Raw genomic sequence first — 17,504 nt, 5'->3', positions numbered from 1 at the left:
TTTCTATTGTTGCGGTTTTTTTTTTTTTTTTTTTTGTTTGTTAAATCCCAATTTTTTTTTTTTTTTTTTTTTTTAATTTTTTATTATTATTATTATTGTAAAATTTTGAGTGGTGTTAATTTTCTTGATCAAAGTATTAGACATAGGACACTTTTTTTAGTAGTGTTTATGCTGTTGCTGTTGTTGAAGCCTGAAGGATGTGAAGTGTAAATAAACTAGGTGTTTTGTTTGGTGTAAACTAGGTGTTATATTACCGCAAAATTTTGAGTAGTGTTAATTTTCTTTATCATAGTATTAGAGAAAGGACACTCTTTTTTAGTAGTGTTTATGTTGCTGTTGAAGGATGTTAAGTGTAAATAAACTTAATTTTTTGGGGTTTGTGTTTTGTTTGGTGACAGAGCTGAGAAATGTGTGATGGCTTCTTCTGGTTTTCAAGCTGATGTGAAGGCTTTGCAGAAGGTTTTGTCTGCTAGGCATTTGGTGAGTCTTAAGAGTCTCAATCCTTGTAACATCAAAATTAATAGTCCTATTTAGATTGTAAACATTTTCTTGATGACTTAGCATGTGAAAAACTTTGTTCTTTGTTTGATTGTGTTCTTGTTCTGTTTGATATGTATGCTTAACTATGTTGATTACTTCTTGGAAATCTTTTCTTGTTAAATTTAGAAGTTTGGAGGAGAACTTTGCTCAGTTCACAATTCCTTTTTACCTCTCTATTTGTGACATAATACAGAAGAATAAACCTAGAGTACTCCTCCAGGGTTAAAATAAATGTTCCTTTGATTTGGCTTTCAGATATTCTTGTAAGAAACTAAACTCAATATTCTTAGTTATACAAAACTAATTTTAATATTTGCATTGATGGTTTTTATTTATAGAAGATGCCCATTGTAACTATTAGTAAGTTTAACTTTAACCGAGTCTTTTATAGCTATATAGAGTTAGTTACATTGATCAATTGATACTACCGATCATGACATAATGTGTGTCATGTATTAAGTTTTAAGGTTTGAGATTGACTAATCACCTCTATATTTATTTTAATATTTTGGAATGTAATTTTATTTGGTCTCCTTTTACTTATAATTATTCGACTACTTTAGTCAACCCTCATTTGCAGTGTTTTTATAAGTTTCTACACACATGCCCAAACTCCTGGCCATCTTTTTCTATATAGAAGTTACCCTCCAACTTCATAGAAATGTATACTCCTAATTTTATTTGTTTTGCGTAATTATCATCCTTTGTGTAATTTGTATCATCATCATATTTGACACCAAGTTATGTTCTTTTCTCTACATAATTGTATATCCAAAATTGTAAAGAAAAATGTGTTGAGGAATATGATAAGCAGGATTGGGCGGAAAGTAAAAGTGGCTAAGTGCTCTGGCAAGGTTTCGTCTAGCAGATGAACTTTCGTTTGTCTGTATATTTTATTGGAAATATTAATTTGCAACATAACATGTCTCGGAATTAGTTCAGTCACGTGTTCATTTTAAGATGTGTGAATAATCTATGTAACACCGACACGTGTCGGTGTCTGACGCAACATCTTGATTACGTTCAATTAAATTTATTTTCTCAAATTATTGTCGGTGTCGATGTTTCAGTGTCGTGTCTGGTGTTAGTATTCATGCTTCATAGTGAATAATTGAATGCAATAGTGTTTTAGAATGTTGTGGTTGATAGATTTGATTATACTAACTGCATTGCATCAATTATATTAGCTTCTAGTCTTTTATCAATGTAAATAAGGTGATTAATTGTGTTGTTAGATGTTAGTTAGAATTTGGTGAAATTGTGGTGTTTGACTCATCAATTGTTATGTACCTTATGTGACTCTCTTGTTCTTATATTACCTTGTCAACAATTCTGAATGCAGACATATCAGCATCAACACAACAAGCAAATGAGCTGCCCTGCAATGGCTCAGTTGCTTTCAAACACACTTTATTACAAACGCTTCTTTCCTTATTATTCCTTCAATGTGTTGGGCGGCCTTGACAGCGAAGGTCCACTATTTCTAGCTTTCCATTCTTGTTCATTTCCTATTTTTGTTTTTGCTCACTCAAACTTCTACTTCCACTTGAAATAGGAAAGGGATGTGTCTTCACATATGATGCTGTTGGTTCCTATGAGAGGGTGGGATATAGCTCTCAGGGCTCTGGATCCACACTCATTATGCCTTTTCTTGATAACCAACTGAAGTCCCCTAGCCCACTCCTCTTACCAGCCCAGGTGAAGCTCTTGAATTGGTGTTTTTCTTGAAATATTTGATGCTTTAAATCCCGTTTGTGTAACAACTCTACATTAAAATATGATTTATTGCAGGATGCTGTTACTCCACTGTCTGAAACAGAAGCAGTTGATCTGGTGAAAACTGTTTTTGCATCTGCAACTGAGAGAGATATATACACTGTAAGTTTATTTACATATATATGACAATTTATTGCCTGCCATCACATATTCAGACATTACACTGTAAGTCTGTTTAAATATAACATCAAACGATCCACATTATGACTTATTAGTGTTTTAAGACCTATTTTGCAAAGTCGAAGTACGAGCCATCGTACTAAGATCAGGCGGTTGAAATCCTGTGACTGTGTGTGAATGTAGGATTATTTCGATTGCAGAAAATTAATGTCCTTTTACATAATTGTCATTTTACATCAGTACAAGCTTTAAACTTACTTTGGATGTATGTATTTACAGGGGGATAAGGTTGAAATTGTCATCCTAAATGCCAGTGGTATTCACCGTGAATTCATGGATCTAAGGAAAGACTGATGCTTTTACAGAGAAGTTTATGTTCATGATAGACTTGTACTAAGAATGTTTGGAGTGCTCCTAAATTCTGAATGTGGTCTAGGGTTTTTCCTGCAAAGCACTATTGAGAAATGCTTTCCAATTTGAAGTATTGCTAGTCTGCTCACATTGTAACTACACCTAACTTTTACTTTATATATCTGCATTGAATCTTATCATGGAATGTTATCAGAGCCCATTTCTTAAACATCATTTAAGTCTATTGTGTTGAAAAATGAATAGCATAAAAAATGGTTATTTTGATCTTTATCTTAAAAGAAATCATCTTCAGCTATGCAATAGTGTGTAATTAGACATCTCAACTAGTATGAACTCTAGATCACTTTAGTTAGATCTTAATAGCGTTGTGTAGTCCAACGTCCCTCATCTTTCAGACTTGTTTTACGTAGTTTAATTAAAGAGATTAATTTTCATAAATTGTCATGATAAAAAGTTTAATAAAATTGACATATTACAATTACTTGACTTATTACAATTAAAATCAATTTTTTTTTATAATTCAATAGTTATGATTGGCACTATGATAGTCTAAAAAGTTTTTAAACTAATAGTTAGTTGCTTATATTTTTTAGAAAAAAGAGTAGGTTACTTTCTTTGCCCTCAACTTACACTTCTCAAGAATTGGTATTTTGTGATCTATGGGTTCAGCACCTATGGCTTTCACCAATTTTATGTACATCACCTTTGTTGAGACTTATATATGATTTATCTGAATCATCATAAATCTAAATATGAAGGTTTTAAGTTTCAACATTTTTGACTTACATTAAATTTTTTGAAACACAAATATAATTTTCAAAACTTAAAATTTCAGTTTTTTTAAATGTTTTTGTGTTATGAAAAACTAAATCTTTAAATTTTAAAAACACATTTGTGTTCTCAAAAATATTAAAATAAATTTTCCTGTACTCAACTTTTTTTAAAAAAATTATGTACTCTACCAACAATATTTTTAAAAGTTTATCGGTAACTTATGATTTTTATTTTTCAAATGTGTTTAAGAAAATTTAATTTAAATTTTTTGAAATAGTAATTAAAGTTTGAGTATTTTTAAATATTGTGTTTCGAAAAATTTCATGTTTAAGTTTTTCAATATACAGTTTTTTTTAAAATTTAATATACATTACCGACTAAATAAGGATAAAATAGGATTTCTATTTTTTTTAAAATCTGGTTGTTTTTTAATTTTTTTTTTAAATAAAAATAATTTTTTTAATTAAAATGTAGGATAAAAGTATAATGTTGGGTATGAGGTAAAAAAAAATTAAAGCCATGACAAAGTTAGAATTTAATGCCAAATTTAAAGCTCATCAAACTGACTCAAAACCATGTATAATATGGTTTAATTTGCCTTGGCACACATTACTTGGGGATGGGGAGGTTGAAAGTAAAGTTGATTGTCGATCCACTCTTAATGTTTATTTACAAGTGCAAAAAATACTTTCAAAATCACATTTTCTATAATATATATTTGTCAGTCAATTTTCTCTACTTGAATGTCCCTTCCGAGAATTTCCGGTGTTTTGTTTTTGGGTCTAAAGAAAACAAAGAAAACACAAACACGAGTGATTTAGGTCTGTCTCTATTTAGTCTTGTGACCCACCCTTACAATTTGCGACCATATATTCCTAACTTCTATCAACTTGATCGATAGACTCTCTACAGCCACCAAGTTCTTAACTTTGGTGTGTTGGTGTCAGAAACAAAACTTTAGTGGAAACCATGGTGCACTCTTGATAATGTAACGTCACCGTTGTTGATTTGATTTTGACCAAGTCTCAAGCATCACATGTGTCAACAAAAAGAATGATTACGGTTGATATAAGCCAAGTTATTATTAGGTCAAACAAGTGCCACAGTATTGTTACTTTTTAAATTCTAGATATTTGTCAAGTTGAATACCACATAATCGAAATATTAGAAACTATTTTAAGACGATCTATATTTTTCAATATTTTAAAACAATGTATATTTTTTAATACTCGATATAAACACATTAAATAATTTTTTGACTTTGTTTTTTCTCACACTCCTTCGTTCATTTTATAAATTTTTTGTTATGGTTGCAGTCATCCTCGTTCATTAGTGCCAAAGAAGATAAAACCACGATAAATGCCACAACTTTTGCATTGTCATATACATCTCATATGACCAACTCAAATATTTCTGAGTTACAACACTCGAGAACACATTAAAATGAGACGCTGAAAAAAAAAATACCGAAATAAAAACATTGATTTATAGAAATATATAATATAGAATAATAGGTCATAGTGAGTAGAGTATGATGCTAAATTGCAACAATAACAACGCGTAGCTGCTTAAGTTCGTTTTTATATTTTACTTTTTCATTTTATTTTGTGTTAGCTAATATTTTAACTATAATCTCTTATGTTAATTTGTTATTCCATTTAGTACGACTAAAGTGTAGCAAAGACTAGGTTACATTGTAAACACATTTGATCTTTCCAATTATTAATTCCAAATGTGCATTATTACTTATTTGTGATCCAAGCCAATACTCCAAACTTACTCAAGAAAAAGAGAGGAGACACATAAAAGAGGAAGGCTACACAAACATATGTACAGAACTATAGTCAAAGAAAGAAACATTGAAAGAGATAGATTAGGGAAAATATTAGTAAAGCAAATGCAACATCTCTTAAAATAGAAAAAGTAATAAGCATAAAATTGATAATGAGTTTAGTGATTCAAACTATTTAATACAATTTCAGATGACTTACAAAAATGGAGAGAATATGACAAGAATTAATGAGAGTGTGGGAAAGAAGAAACAAATTCATAAAGATCTTAACTTGTAAATCAAATGTAAAATATTATTTATTTAAATTGTTTCAAAATAGTCCCTAATATTTTGCATATGTGACATTTAACATGACAAATCAGCAAGTTTAACATCGATAATTGATCGAGACCGACGAAAAGACTAAGTTGATTAACATTTGATAATTTGAAGAACTATTTTAAAATTATGATAAAGTGAATGACTAAAATGATACAAGTAATAAAAGTCGGAGACAAATTTGAATATTTATTCATTTCTAAAGATATTAAGAGCCTATGACATACTAGCCAAAATAATAAAAAAAGAAAATTAAGAAAAAAAATACTACTATTTATAATATATATTAATATTAGTTTTATATATATGTTTTTTCTTCAGTTACACATAAATAGATCAGGTAAATTGAAATCACTAAATCTATACGAATTTAATTTACTGCATATATAAATGTAAATTAAATTTATGTAAATTATGTGTTCATGTAATTTATGTAGGTGTAACCGAAAAAGATAAATGAACTAAATAAAATGTATAATATAGTATAAGAATACAGTTTAGTGACAGTGATCCAAAAGTCTTATATGATGTTTCTATGATTATAGACGTTATAAAGTCGGAAGTTCATTATTTTGTAAAGTCTTCGCTTTGATAGTTGTTTCCTTTCGAATTCAATAAACATTTGACCGTTTTGAAGTGGAAGAACCAAACATGACAAGTAGGTGCAAATTTTCATTAGATTGCATGCATACCTGCGTTTGACCTTAAACAAATGAATTGAGGGAGTTTCTAGAATAATTGCCGTTAATTTCTCTAGTATATTGACCATTCAAAGTCAAAGTAGAAACTTAACAGAAATTTTATTCCACTATCTAGTACCTTCAAGAAAATTGGGGAAGGGGGAGTTGGATTATTGGATTAACATTCGCCTAAAGTTGAATTACTAGAGTTTAGTAGCTTAACATTATACCTATCTAAGTCATTAGTCCCGTTGTTTCTTTTGATCAAATTTTATAATTCGATTAGTGGTTTTAATGGGACAGTATAATTCACATTCGACAAAAAGGCCAATATAAGAGAGAGAAAATGATTAATTGCAAATGGTAATGGTTTTATTTCAAAAATATAACCGAAGAATTATGGTGTTTCTTCTTTAATTTTGAATGTTTTCAAATACACAAAATATTCATGTATGAGTTGGTCAATCTGAACATATATAATACACTTCTAAATTAATTATCTAAATAAAATTTAGAGTTTTTGAGAAGACTTGAGGTGAGAAAATAAGCTTTAAAAAAATTATAATATTGATCTAATACGTACTTTGATCTAAAAGTCATGCATATACAAACCATTATTATCTCATTTAAGTACTCTTGAATTAATTTAGTTTAATTTAATATAATATGTAATAATTAATTTTATATGACAAATAATTATATACTTGTTTATGCTTTAAAATTTTTGAGATAAATATATAGCCATTGGACCATAGTGAGTGAATAAAAAGAAAGTTGAGGTTGATAAGGTTGAAATTTTATAAATTGTATCAAAATTTATTTAACCAGTTGTACCTTAAAGATAACTCAAAATCTATGTTGGTGAATAATTCAATAATAAATTATTCCTTTTTTAAAATATTTAAGAATTAAATAAATAGAAAAGTAAAGGGAAAAACATAAAACGCTATTTTTTAAGAAGCACTATAAAAAGTGAAGAGAAGATTGGACAAGCAAAAAGTTGGTCACATGACAACTTAATGCATACATCTAAATAGAAATAGAAATAGAGGGAATAATATGTAAAAAAAGAAAATAGAGAGTAGTTATGTATTGGTTTTTCGAATCACCAAAGTTGATTCATCTTTAGTCTTCATTCAAGTATATGCATACATGCTAATTTAACACACAAAAAAATCCTTATAGCCTCAAATCTAATCCTCAAATTAGTTTACAAATTACAATAGAAAAAAAAATGAGTACATCTAAAAAGAATGAATTTTATCATCATTTAAACCCTCAATGTAAAATAATAAAGAATTAATCCTTCATTATCAAACTAATGAATCAGAGCACAGTTTTGTGTCACATGAACTAACAAAGAATTTATCTTCTTCTTCTTCTTCTTCACTTGGATCTGATGATGTAAGCTCCTTAGCTCTTTGTACTTGACATTCCCAATTTGTTCGAAACAAAACAAACAACATAGTCAACATACACGAACCTTGTGCAGCCAAAAGACCAAACCACAAACCTTTGAAATCAAACCCTGCAAAGAAACTCAACCAAACAGCAACTGGCATTCCTACAAGATAAAAACAACCCAAATTGATATTTGCACCCAACTTTGGCCTCGCTGTACCCCTCAAAACACCACAAACCGTTGTTTGTGGACAATTTCCAAGCTCACAAAGTCCAATAATAGGTAACACCATTGAAGTTAAAGCTATTATTTCAACATCATTTGTGAACATTGAAGCCCAAATATTTCGAACCGAAATAGCGAAAAACAAAGCAAAGAATCCTAAAAAGAAACTGAAACAGAGTCCAACTAATGCTGCAAGTTTTGCTCTTTGTGGATTTTCAGCACCAAGTTCATTCCCAACTCTTGTCGAAACCCCGAAACTCAAAGAAGAAGGAAAAATGTATATCAATGCAGTTGTTTGAATCAAAATCCCCATTGATGCAACAGTTGCTTGAGGATTAATCAACAGCCCACAAAGTAAAATCATGATTTCGTACCACCACCATTCAAGACAAACCGAAATGCAGCTTGGAATTGCCAAATTCAAAAGAGGTTTCCATCTTTTGAAACAAGCTGATGAAAAACCAGGCCATGTTTTCTTGTGTGTTCCAGAAACCCAAATATAGATAATCAACGAAACTACGAGGTTGAAATTCGTCCAAACAGCGCCTAAAGCAATGCCTTTGATTCCTAACTTTAACACAGAAACAAGGTAATAGTTTATAGGAACATGTAGAAGAATTGAAAGAGTGGCACTATATGTAAGAGGAAGTGTTATGGATTGGCTTCGAAGATAGATTCTCAAAGGGTGTAACAAAGATTGTGCTATAAGATCAGGAAGAGAATAAATAATGTAACTTTGAGCCACGTTTGCTATATCTTCTTGTTGACCACAAAAAATCAAAATCTTTTTCATGTTAAGCCATAGGAATGAAATGAAAATTGAAGTTACAAGAAGAAGAATCGTTGTTCTCTGCATCGTTAAGCCGAGAAGTTTGAATCTTTTGGCACCAAAAGCTTGACCACAAATAGGTTCCATTCCCATGGCAAGACCAGAGAGAATAGAGTAACCAGTGATGTTTGCAAAACCAATTGCAAGTGATCCACCAGCTAAAGCAAGTTCACCAACACGACCAAGAAACAACATTGAAATAATGGAACGTGAATAAAGTAATAAACCAGTTAAAACCATAGGTAATGCTATGTTTGCTATGTATTTTGCTTCATTGAGAGCCAAAGAAAAATGGGATTTTTTATGTTGTTGTTTGAATGTTGGGGATTTGGGGATCAATGGAGTAAACATGTCAGGTAAAGTTTTGTGTAATTTGGTTGTGGATATATTTGGCTGGTTTTTATTGCTTTCACACAAAGTGGAGACAGAGGTTGATGATAACTGGCACATGATGAAAACAGCATATAAGACAGAACAAGGGACAGAGAAGGAGAGTGTGTGTTTTTGTGTTAATAAATAAACACACAAACAAAATCTTGTGATATTTTCTTTGTGTAGCAACGAGAGGGGGTTTAAAAAGGAGAAAAAGCTTTGTTGTGAATTTTAAGATTCTTGGATTTATGTGGAATTTGAAGTATCAGGGACGGCCACTGATGGTAATCAAAATAGATAGAGTTGACAGAGTAATAGTATCAAACAATTCAAGTGCATGTTTTTTTTTTCAATTTCAAGCGTCTTTTTATGACCGACCCATTTTTTGGTTCTTTAGTTTAGACTAAGCGTGTGTGCTTTGAAATTCTTTTATTTTTACACGTAATATATACTCTTACGATCAATAAGTAGAAATATGAACCTAATTCAACTGTTTGAAGGTAGGAACTAATGAGTTTAAAAAACATTAAATTAATAACTAATTACAAGTTGTACTTAAAAATTGTGGACCGTTGAATGATGTAACCTTAAAATTGGTTTAAATAAAATTTATATATGAAAGTGTCAAAACAATAGAAGCATGAGCATGAAGAACGTGTGGATTATGGGTGGTGTATCCGAATAAAGAGGCAGAATTGAGTTTACACGATGGTTTTTACTTTTTATTGGGATTGGACCAATTATCAAAATGGCTGCTTGACTTACTGTTCGCTTCGTGTTTTTTATGGTTAAAATTTATGTTGAATCAATGCCATGTCGGCATTAATTTTTTTTATACAAATAATTAAATAATATATTTTTATGTGTATAAATCTAAACTTTGTGCTTGAAATATTACGATCATATAATTATTTTTTTTTCATTGTTGAGGAATTAAAAAAAAACTTCAAAATTAATTGAAATTTGTGTTTTTAATTAGTTGAAAATTTAAATGTTGTTTTTTTTCATCTGATTTTATTTTTTTAATTTTATTCTTAATATTATGACACTTGTTAATAAGACACTTATTTTAAATTTTATTTAGTTGATTAAACTTTATTTTAAAGAAATTTCAGAAATTTTGATTGTTTTTAAGACAAATATATGTATCTATTTAGATTTAGCTCCTCTAAAAAGGAGAAATCAATTTATTAAGTAAAACAAGTAATATCATTATCAACCATTGATTAACAAATTAAAGGAACATTTGGTAGGTACTCCTTTTAGAATGAAATATATAAAATAAAACAAAAATATAGTTGAAAAATTGATATATCTAATTAATAATTTAGTTTAGATGCATAAATTTTTTTAATTATAATTTTTGCTTATATTTTATTTTAGATGAAGTATATCATAACAAATCATAAATTTATTAAATTAATTAACATTTTATTTTCACAATTTACATTATACTAACTTTAACTTTAGAAGATTCAAATTAATTCATATATTATAGATAATAAAATTTACAAACAATAGATTGGTCTTCATGGTAAATAACTTAAATAATTTAATTGTCAAGTGGTCATAAATTCGATCGCTGACCAATGTATACGAATATAATTCAATTTAGAGAGAAGGACAAACATTAAAATAGCAAAATGTATTATGTAAAAAAGTATCAAAAAAAAAAAATTCATAAAAAAAAAAATAATTTCCAATACGAACTACATTCAATATCTCTTTGGCATTTGTTACTTTCATATGTCACCACCTGCTATTTTCATGTAACAACCAGAGTTAGCCAAAAGACTCATATAAAAATGGACGAATTCAAAGAAATAAATTAAACTAACCAATAATATACATAGCATTTTAATAACCTAATTTACATATTCATAAAAATGGTTAATATGTTTATATTTTACAGTGAACTCTATAGAAGGTATGAGTAACTACGCTAATATACTAATAAGAACAATAATATTTTATTGAAGAAAAAAATAATATTTGCTAGTAAAAGTGTAAAGTAATATTACATTTGTTTGTTGTGATAATTTGAGATAATGAATGTCACACACAACAAACAACGACATAGGTATGAGTAAAGCTACAAAAGCCAAAGGAGGCCGTCAAATATTCTAAAATCCACTTCAGCAAAACTGAATTCCCTTTATGAGTTTCCATACTCAATTGAGAGAGAATCTCGATTCTTAGCATTGAATTTGTATGAATTTGTATAATGCTAAACAACATATTTATATAAATTTGTCCGTATAGATCCATAAATGTTGTTGATTTCTTAAATTAATATCTTTTAAGTTAACATAAACAATCAATTTGGAGGAAACTATTTCGAAGTGGTCTAATGCTGGTATATATAACTCTCACTTTATCACTTAACATCCTTTTATGATTATTTTTAATCTAACTTTCACCATAAAATAAGAATTTAAATAGAAATTTAAAATATAAATAAAAAAGTAGATGTATTTAATGTATTTAGTTTTTACCTCTATTTTTTTCCTTATAATTTGGAACAAAATAAGTATTATAGAATAAGAATTATATATTATAAGAGTAAAAGAAAACAAATCTTCAAAAAAATTCAAGTTTTGACTAGAGATCAATAATGATATAATAATGCAATAATATTAATTTACCATATTCTACCAACTTATTAAACACTAAATCAATTAGTTTAGGTGTATACATTTTTAATATCCTATCATGAAACGGGTTGAAAAGCGGAAGGTGAACTAATTGATGATGAGGTAGTCAAATATACTCTCACTTTGAAAAAAATGGATTATATAATAAAAAAAAATTGTTGTACGCAGTTTAAATTTTTATAGAAAGTGGATTAATTATATAAAATAGTTTATATACACCAATTGTTTAAATATTTTTTTAAACTAAATTTTTAACCAGACACATCAACTTTTCAACCGGTGATTTTACTACATATATGCTACAAATTATTCGAATAGATGTCAAATAATTATATTAAAAAGAAATAATTTCACTAATATCTATTTATAGAATACTTGTTAAGAATTTTAAAAGAAATCTTTTTTGTTAAAGTAATTTTAAAATTTTAAAAAAGTTGAATACACAAACTTTAAAATAAAATTTATATATTAAATATTTTAAAAAGATTTAATTCATATATATAATCATAAAAAAATGACACTATCAAATATTAAACTTTTATTATAATATTATTAAAATAATATTTATAAATAGTTTGAAAAGAAAATATATTAGGAGCGTGTTTGAAAAGGTAATAAATAGCATGCCGTCTTGTGCGGGATAAAACGGTTGGTGGCCAGTGGGATTTGCGCGTTAATTAAAACTAGTTGGAGACTTTTGTCGGTTGTTTAAGAACCACATTTCACTAATCCAACTTTAATTAATACACTTCTCACCCCTTCAGGTGATACTACTATTTCTTTTTATTCTTTTTTTTGAAGAAAGGGATTTTAGAATGTTCCACGTTTTGCCCAACTTAACTAATTATTCTCTTGGATGTTTCTTATGTTCAATGACAAACATGTATCACTGTACATAATACTAGTATGTCGTCTATATGTTCCCATATAAGAGCTCAGTTAAAAAATACTAAAAAATTATTAAGAAAAAGGTATTTGATTTAAATCCAAGAAAAATAATTTAATTATATTTTTCAATCTAAAAAATGTATGTTAGAAATTTTTAGGTTAGATAATTTAATTTACTATTTCAAAAAGAAAATTAATTTACAGTTATTGTATTCTTTTTTTAATTTACAGTTTGAATTTAAATTAATTAATGAAAAAAAATTAGAACGTGTTTTCCTAAAAAACAAACTATTAAAGCTTTACATGCTTGTAACATGAAGGAAAAATATCCAATTCAATCCCACTTTGAAGATCAGGGAATATAATCCAATATAATGGATTGAAAAAAAATTAATTTTATATTTTTTTTTAAATTAAATATAATCTCAAAATTATATTTCTATATTTGGATAGTTAACAAATACAGTAAAGACAATAGTTCACATTTGTCTTCTTTTTTTTTTTTTAATCACTAACTACTTTTTCTTGTTCAAACAAACCTTCAAAAGTATTGTCAAAGCAACATGTGGCAGATGGATTCTTGCAAGTTTTCAACGTTGAAAACTGTTTTACATTAATTTACCATTTTTTTAATATCTTCCAATAAATTTCAAATGCTCATTAGTTGTAGATTAGTTAGTACCTGGTGGGAAATTACAATTAATTAATTTAGAAGAGAATATATTAATCCGTTTGGAAAGAACAGTGGTCCTCGCCGGCTTCGTTAGCTAGCGCTACACTTAATCCGTTTAATATATTTTATTGTAAAAAAATAAGTGAAATAATAATATTTAAAAATATAAAATATTAACAATAAAATGTTATGGTGGGGTGGTGGTGGGTTGAGGTGAAGAAATTAAAGAACAAAGTGATAAAGATGTCGCACATTACATTTTATATTCAATAAAATATTTACAATATTAATAAAATTAATTATTATAAAAAAATACTCTCTTTTTATCAAATTATATGTCTAATATATTATTAATTACTTTTTTTATACAAATAGAAAGTATTTATTGTTTCTTAATATGAATATTTTAATAAATGAAATTTATTTGATTATTGTAATCACTGAAAGTGATAATTTTCTGACAAGACAATACAAATGAGACACGTGAGAGAGGATTAAGCAGTTAACAGTGAACTGACAACTAAGATTTGAAGGAAACAATAAAAGCATAATTAAAAGGCTTTCTTTAACAAATTTGTGAGGAGCTAGCTAGTTGGATGAGAATCATTCCAATAAATTATTCTCACAAAGATATTCACCAACTATAGTACGGTTGAAATGTTGCATAATGGATGAAAAATATATATTCAAAGAACAAAGGGGGACGGCTGTTGCTACCATGTTTAATTAGTGTCTATTTTGTGGGGAGGGGATAATGTCATGTGTGTCCCACATAGTAATTTAATCACAAATACCATATAAAATTATTGGTCTATTTGATTATGCAAGGAACAATGTAATTTTGATGAAAGAAAGAATATGAAGCTTTTGTTAAATGCCAGTTTACAAGGTTAAACAAATTGGCTCTAAATGTTTTTGTTGTTCCATGGTCAATTTTGTTAATGACTAATGTTCCTCCCTTCATCCTATATAATACGAGTAATTGGCTTAAGGAATGCAATAATATAATATAATTCGTAAACAAAAAATTGTATTGAATATTTTATTTATGGATTTAATTTATATATACTAACAATATAAATATATTTTATACTGATAATTAATTATAACTGTTAAATTATTAAAATTATTTGACTTATCTTATAATTATTTTTAAAATCATATATATAAATGGTTGTAGTGTATTGACTATGTACAAAATTTACACAGACAATATATAATAATTAAACTTTTTATTAAATTACTTTTTACTCTATCGTGTTTATTGTCATAGATTGAAAGTAAAACATTAATAACAATTAAGGATATAATGAAAAAAAAAATAAAAGGATAAATATGTTCCTTCAAATTTAAGTTAAAATATTAATAAATAATTTTTTTAACTAAAACCTCTATAATTTAAATTAGTTTCAAACATCAATCATAGATAATTTTTTTTCCATTTTTGATTGTCTTATGTGTCAAGATACTCTTTATATAGAAGAAAAGGAGAGTTAAGGGGTATATTTTTTGAAGAGAGTTTATTAAATGTGAGATTTTGAAGTGTTGAACATAATTAAATAATCGAACTTTGAGCAATAATATAACACTTAAATTTTTTTTTACCTTCATGTTACAAAGAAGAATTATATATATTGTTTCTAATTTTTAAATGATAAAAGTTTTATTTGAAAATAATATTTATAACTCAATATTATTCCCTGAACCAGAAGTAGTTGATTTAAGCAACAAATACAATATATCATTTTATATTTGTTGACGATTTTTATACTATGTTCGAGATCAATTTTGATTTTCCTATAAACATTGAAGTTGTATATATTTTTAGTAGTATATAAAGAATGTCTTAATATTAATTTTTTAAATTATTTTTATTTCGTTTCAAAATTACATTTACTATATGTTCAAGAGGGAGAGAGTTTATTCATAAATCAAACGAGTCGAACTATAAATAATTCAAATTTAACTCATTTATTTAGTGAACTCAATTTTTAACTCAAGTTCAATTGATTAAATTAATGAACCAAATTCAACGAGGTAATAATCAAATCAAGTCTTGAATTATTTTTTACTTGGTTTGATTTATCGTTGGCCCTATTTAGAGGGGAGGCGAGATTTTAAATTTTTTGTGTTTTGTTGAAATTTTCGAACGGGAGGAGGAGAGAGGAGCAAATTTTATCCTTAAGTTTGATTTTGTTTTTCCTCCATTTTTTGAAATTCAGAGGAGAGGAGAGGAGAGGAGAGCAACTCAATAAAACTAAAAAATTATTTAAAAGCTTTATTTTTCTTTAACCAAACCCAAACCATTAAAAATATATATCTTCACCCTCCCATTTGAATCAAACATGTTTCTATTTCTAACTCCTAAATTGAATATTATTGTTTATACAATACTCCTTGTGTGTTGTCTTAAAAAAAATACATTTATATATATCTTCCTTGTGTGTTGTCTTATAATACATTTATTTTGACATTTAAAAAAAATTGTCTCTTTATACTATCAATCAAACATCACTTATTATATTTTGCAAATAAACCTTCGTTTATTGCATATCAACTCATCGAGTTGCTCTTATATATACTAGCAATCCTTTTTATAAAAGATAAATAATATAAAAATAAATTAATAAAAATTAAAATATTTAATCTATACTATAAATCAAATACATCCATTTTTTTAATTCATTTTTACTTCATCTATCTCTTATAAAAAGAACTAACGATAATATTACATAAACTATTTTAATAAATAAAATTTATTTTATAATTAAAATTAACACAATTAATAATTTTCTAAAGATTTATGCGGTACTCAAATAAAATATTTATAGCCACAAAGATTGAGTATATTTTTCCGGCCAAAGGCCTTCAATAGTTTAATTGAAGTCGGCTCTCTAGTCTAATGAAAAAGTCAACTATTTACTTCTTAGCCGTTTATTATTATTTTTTAAATAAATAAAAAAAAGAAACCAACATTTTTAACCACCAAATCTTAAAGCTTCATAGTCCTTCGGTGTCAATCCCTCCCCTCGTGTGTATTACTATTATGTAAATAAGTAATCTAAATTCTTTTTCTTAACTTAATACTCCATGCAAAATGTCCAAATGCATGCACACCACAAAATGCGCAATGCATGATATAATGATTTGTATAATGTGTATATATTATTGTATAAAAGGGAAATCGGCATAAGAGTCCAAGTCAGCATGCATGCATGTATCATGTTTTCATTGTATGTGTGTGATTGAATGAATTAATTAACTAAATGGATAACCATTGGGTTGGAATTTGGACGAAAGATTGGCTAATTTTAAATAAACTACAAAAAGAATATATACTATAGTTGTCTCCATCCGAACCACCGCCAAATGAATATATTTTGACCATTTGTTTGATTTTGCATCACAAAGAATCAATATAGAATTTGATATTAAGTATAAATTAAATATAAAATAATTTATATTTTAATATGTATAAAAACAAGTTAAATAATAAATTTAAGTTTCAAAATCACATTTGATATTGGTTATAAATCTTACTTGAAATTAAAATTACTTTTGAAAGTAGAATCAAACGTACAGTAAATATATATAATTAATGTGTAATATGGAAATTATGTCTTCTTGTATGATTCAATGACATGTAGTTTACTTTTATCTGATTTATAAACAAAGTTTTTTTATTTCACATGTATCAAGAAACTTGTTATAATTACAAAAATATCACTTATTATAATAATTACCATATTAAATTTGTATTAGACAGTTGCACTCATAAAAAAATAAAAGAATTAACTGCACTTTTAATTCTTCAAATTTTAAAATATGATAATTTTGATTTTTTTAATTTGAAAGTTGTAATTTTAGTCAATTTTACAAGTGAACGACTCGTTGATCATATTCAGTTAATACCGACTCATTTTATTAGACATTTGCACTCATATACATTTTAATGATGTCAATTTACATTTTAATGATGAAATCCATTTACACTCATTTGCTTTACATGGGTTCTATCATTAAAACATTATATGAACGATAAAATCCATTTATATTTTAATTATTTCACTTTATCTAATTCATATATAT

The 17,504-nt window shown here is 27.2% G+C and overlaps 2 protein-coding genes across 2 annotated transcripts in view; one reads left to right on the top strand and one right to left on the bottom strand.

Annotated features, from left to right (window-relative positions):
- Positions 1-2,984, top strand: part of LOC101504878 (proteasome subunit beta type-1) — a 3,591-nt gene extending 607 nt beyond the window's left edge. Inside the window, exons 3-7 of the mRNA XM_012719090.3 lie at positions 399-480; positions 1,883-2,012; positions 2,096-2,238; positions 2,332-2,418; positions 2,716-2,984. Coding sequence (XP_012574544.1) covers positions 399-480; positions 1,883-2,012; positions 2,096-2,238; positions 2,332-2,418; positions 2,716-2,790 — 517 coding nt within the window. The 3' untranslated portion in view covers positions 2,791-2,984. The remainder of the gene's footprint in view (positions 1-398; positions 481-1,882; positions 2,013-2,095; positions 2,239-2,331; positions 2,419-2,715) is intronic.
- A 4,473-nt stretch (positions 2,985-7,457) lies between these two features.
- Positions 7,458-9,537, bottom strand: LOC101504565 (protein DETOXIFICATION 49-like). The gene has a single exon (XM_004511545.4). It carries the CDS (start codon positions 9,276-9,278, stop codon positions 7,686-7,688), a length of 1,593 nt encoding a protein of 530 aa, XP_004511602.1. The 5' UTR covers positions 9,279-9,537; the 3' UTR covers positions 7,458-7,685.
- Positions 9,538-17,504: the final 7,967 nt, after the last annotated feature.

The sequence above is a fragment of the Cicer arietinum genome, chromosome 8 (assembly GCF_000331145.2).
Source record: "Cicer arietinum cultivar CDC Frontier isolate Library 1 chromosome 8, Cicar.CDCFrontier_v2.0, whole genome shotgun sequence".
NCBI classification, from domain to species: domain Eukaryota; kingdom Viridiplantae; phylum Streptophyta; class Magnoliopsida; order Fabales; family Fabaceae; genus Cicer; species Cicer arietinum.
The sequence above is the reverse complement of the archived record's forward strand: the minus strand, read 5'-3'. Positions and strand labels throughout refer to the sequence as shown.

Excerpts from the sequence above, each read along its gene's own strand:
- LOC101504565 (XM_004511545.4), bottom strand. The coding sequence starts at position 9,278 with ATGTGCCAGTTATCATCAACCTCTGTCTCCACTTTGTGTGAAAGCAAT.